We start from the raw sequence: 4,246 nt of genomic DNA, 5'->3' as shown, positions 1-4,246 counted from the left end.
CCAAATTTTAGGTAAAGAAAAATAAAATTGTTTTTTGACGGTTAGATGCGGCTTGGATTAATCTGAGTTGTTAAAGGGTGAATCTATACCATCCTTTTGAATTATTTATTTAATTTCAAATGGCCCAGAATTCTTCAGATGAAATTTCAAATAACCCATCAAATAACGCATCAAATGCACTTTGGAATATTTTTCACATTTTGGCCTATATTATGAACCTTGGTTGCTTCTTTATAGGCTAGCTCTGTGGAGGGCATAGAATACCGAGCTACATTCGGGTGCACAAATTGAATAAGGCTACATCTAACAGCCGAAAATAATTTTATTTTATTTTATTTTTTTATATTTTTGAGCATAGATTCATTTTTATGAAGTCCACCAAATAAAGATAATAAAAATTATTTTATATAAGAATAATTAACTATAATCGCCTTGAATGTGTCTAGGGTAATTTGTTTAATTTTTTATGTTCAAAATATTATTTTATCATTACCCTATAAAAATGAAAAACTGCCCCAAATTACCCACAGGTGAGGGTAATTTCAAATGTGAGGGAAGGTATCATAGGATCATTTCTCAATATTAAATACTGCAACTATTAGGTATAATTTTACAAACTTCCAATGATCGATTGTTTAAGGAAACTTTATCATGTTACCCATGAGAGATTAACTAACATTTATCCATATCTTTTGATTTAATTTCAAAATATCCATAAAATAAAGATGGGAAACAAGTTAAATTGATAAATAAAATAAAGATGGAAAACAAGTTAAATTGATTTAATTTCAAAATACCCATGAGTTGGAATAGTTCCAAATTGATAAATAGTTAAATAAGTAATCTCTAATGAGTATTTTGACAAATTTCCCTTGATCTTGTTGTATACATTTCATCATCAAGCAAATAAAGATGGGAAACAAGTTAGGGGACAACATCGAACTCGAAAGTTTGCATTTTACTAATTGAAGGCAATCAATTGTAGATTTACCATACAATCTTCTTAGCTAATAAGGACACAACATTATCTATTCATGGAAGAGACCACAAATCATACGACACCCTCTGGCTGGCCGCCCCCTTTTTGTTTGCAAGGGAAGTAGCAAAACCCGCCAATAATTCTTCACATAGGACACACCAACCTTATCCTATGATATTAAATAATACAATCTTACTAGCCACCACTCGAGGCATAATCGCCACCCTCCAAACCCTTATCCAACGGCCCTAATTCACCCCTCCCTAATTGAACGAAGAGCACACCTTGCGTATGTCCCCCTCTGTTCCAGTTAGGACACCAATGTTGCTCATCTTAACCATGGAGTGCCCAAACTCTACGCCAAACCGCAGTCCGAGCACTCCTCTCAGTATTCCGGCATAATTATTTACGAAAGTACGAGTGGAATCGTCTGTGAACAATCTTTGATCGGATTCCAATATTCCCCGACCGTTCCTTAGGTTAGTGAAGTACGACACATCGAATGTGTTTTGACTCCCAGTGTCTAGAGCCACTCTTCGGGTACCGTCTCCGTCGGATGGACACAGGGTTTGCAGTTGAGAGAGGAAGGAAGAGCTTATGGTTGGGTCGGCTCCATTGCCGGTGTTTGTGAAGTTGTAGAGGCGGTATCGGAAAAATTGACACTCTGCCGTGCCGATTGTGTGACCCCCTGAAACATCATAGATAAGGTTAGGTATGAATTTTGTGATTTATGATTTTAAAGGATTGAATGTAAAGAATTTCGAGGTCGAAAGCTCAAATTTCATCAAGGTCGTGGAATGGAAGTGTTTGAACTTTGAAGCATTTATAGTCACATGGCTCCCATTGGATTGGTAAGCATGATGATCTCCATCGTCCAATATGTTGAGCCTATGAATGGATCATCACATTGGACGGTGAAGATCACATATCTATTGATTGAAGGGTTTTACTCTACCTTAACGTGGTGGGATACCACTCTACCATACGATGCTTTTTATGAAGGCAAGATGTGTCCCTTCGAGATGACAAGTGAACATAGATTATCAACTTTACTATACGGCATCCTTTTCTTTATATCTCTATTATGAGTTAACGCGTTATAGATAGTGGGTACCAAATGAAGAAAAATAAATTTCCATTCACACCTCCCCCTACTCTCTCTCTCTCTCTCTCAATTGCACTGACACCTCTCTCTCTCTCTCTCTCAAAATTCCATTCACACCTCGTTATAACCTTTTAGAATTCCATTTCACTCTCTCTCTCTCTCAAAATTCCATTCACACCTCCTTATTACCTTTTAGAATTCCATTCCCACCTCCTTACCCCTACTCACTCTCTCTCTCTCTCATACACACATATGGTCCCTGTTTTTTGCTCCCTCAACCTTTCACCGCCCTCATTTCATAGTCCTATTATATATATTGAGCATCCTACGCACCTTTTACGTGGGCCTAACAACATGGCCCCAAATAAACACACACTAACGAAAGCATATACTCATTAGGAATGGGTTGAGGTCGTAGTGGTAGCACTACTTGAACTTCAAATATCGATCTAGATTTCCATTCCCACTTACATATTTAAAAACTATTGATTATTTCTAAGTTCAAAAGATATTAATGAAATTGTAAAATATGTCATAATATTTAAAAAGATCATTTTCTTTTCATATCTAAATTTGTAGAGTAGGGTCCATGGAAGTAATATTGGTTTTGGGTAACAGAAGAGAAAGGGAAAGGAGTTGTCTGCTGGATGGGTTTTATATTTTGTAAAACAAAAAAATCAAATTTATAAAAAACAAAAGAAAACATAATTGGGGGGCTAATAGTTTCAACGTTTTAAACTTGAGGGGCACAAAGATTTTGGTGAACCCAAAGAGTTAACGGGGATGAAAATTCATAGTGGGGGGTAGAGGTTATTTTTACTTATTAACAATATATTAAGGGCTTTAGAAAATCATTATCATCGTCATGGCTTTTTTTCAACTAATTAGAGTCGGCTACACGAATTCTAGTGTGTTATTGTCTATTAAAGACCATACTTTAGTATGGTCATAACTCCCTCTATCTTTTCTCACTACTTCCAACGATATCTTTTTGGGCCTATTCCTTGTTCTTCTTAAACTTTCACCGGAGCTAACTAACACTTTCCAATAGATACCATACTTCGGAGGTGTTATATTGGGTTCGCACCACACCCATATGGCTGGCTCTCTTTCATGGTTGCGAAAAAAGAATTTATATAAGCAAATAATTTGAGTGAAAATTTGAAAAGGGTCACTTACCAACGAGAGTGACTAAGTCTTGTGTGCTTAGGCCTTTTTCGGCGAATTTTTGTTTCTGCACATCCACTGAGTCTGTGAATCCTGGCAAATTTGATGCGTCGGAAGCCGCGGATACCAACCCATCTCTCCTTCCCAGGGGCACCGACCAGCTCAAACCCTTCGTCTGCACACATCACGCAAACACAACATCATCAACTAGAGAGAGAGAGAGAGAGAGAGAGTGAGTTACATATGTAAAGAAAGATACATGAAAATGAGAGAGCGAGAATTTCGAAACATAACAAGTCTGGAAAACACAATACCAAAACAACGGAATCACGAGCGGCAAGAGCTAGAATGTCTGCGCAAGAAACAACACCAGGACATGCAGCCTCAAGCTGAGCCTTGGCGTCATCAATCACTTCGAATCCTCTTAGAGAGAGATTCGGCAGTGCGTTTCTCTCAGCTGAAGGACCATTGATGAGAACAGAGGCATCGCAGCCCTGAACAAAGCAGTCATGGAAGTGCATTCTCAGCAAAGCAGGAGCCACTGATGGGTCTGATTTGAAGTGAGACTCGACAGCGGATCGAACAATCGACTCGACACGAGAGCACGATGATGAGTAGAAATCCACTTTCGTGCCCTGGCCATGTGTTGGTCTGGCATAAGCAAATACCAGAAGTAACGCTAAGAGGAGCTTATAGGTTGAATCCCCATGATAGGCCATGATGAGAGGGAGAGAGTAATGGGATGATTGTTTGTGTAAGAGATCCAGGGGGTATTTGTAATGGTAAGAGAGATGGAAATGGGATGATTGTTTGTGTAAGAGATCCAGGGGGTATTTATAGTGAAAATAAATGTGGAGAGAGAGAGAGAGAGGGTGATTGTTAGTGAGAGAAACGTGGTGTCCTTTGGAGCGATATGAAAGAGCCGCCCCCGCCCTATAACAAGTGGGGTATGGGAGAAAAGTCATTGGAGATAGGAAGGGTGGTGTACAAGAGAA

General features: G+C 38.6%; 1 protein-coding gene across 1 annotated transcript; it reads right to left on the bottom strand.

The window, feature by feature from the left end:
* Nucleotides 1–939: 939 nt before the first annotated feature.
* On the bottom strand, nt 940–3,983 carry LOC18421988 (cationic peroxidase 2). Its single transcript, XM_006826911.4, has 3 exons — nt 3,566–3,983; nt 3,264–3,426; nt 940–1,667 (listed from the first exon to the last, which is right to left on the bottom strand). The coding sequence occupies exons 1-3, from the start codon at nt 3,968–3,970 to the stop codon at nt 1,243–1,245; spliced, it is 993 nt and encodes a 330-aa protein (XP_006826974.1). The 5' UTR covers nt 3,971–3,983; the 3' UTR covers nt 940–1,242.
* Between the last annotated feature and the right edge of the window lie 263 nt (nt 3,984–4,246).

This window comes from Amborella trichopoda, chromosome 4 (genome assembly GCF_054954075.1).
Source record: "Amborella trichopoda isolate Santa Cruz 75 chromosome 4, AtrichopodaSantaCruz75HAP2 v2.0, whole genome shotgun sequence".
Classification (NCBI taxonomy): domain Eukaryota; kingdom Viridiplantae; phylum Streptophyta; class Magnoliopsida; order Amborellales; family Amborellaceae; genus Amborella; species Amborella trichopoda.
Note: the sequence above shows the minus strand (reverse complement) of the source record. Positions and strands in the feature narration are given on the sequence as shown.

Coding starts and splice junctions, on each gene's coding strand:
- LOC18421988 (XM_006826911.4), bottom strand. CDS start 3,970: ATGGCCTATCATGGGGATTCAACCTATAAGCTCCTCTTAGCGTTACTT. Junction 3,427..3,565: donor CTCGTGATTCCGTTGTTTTG/GTATTGTGTTTT, acceptor TGATGTGTGCAG/ACGAAGGGTTTGAGCTGGTC. Junction 1,668..3,263: donor AGACTTAGTCACTCTCGTTG/GTAAGTGACCCT, acceptor ATGATGTTTCAG/GGGGTCACACAATCGGCACG.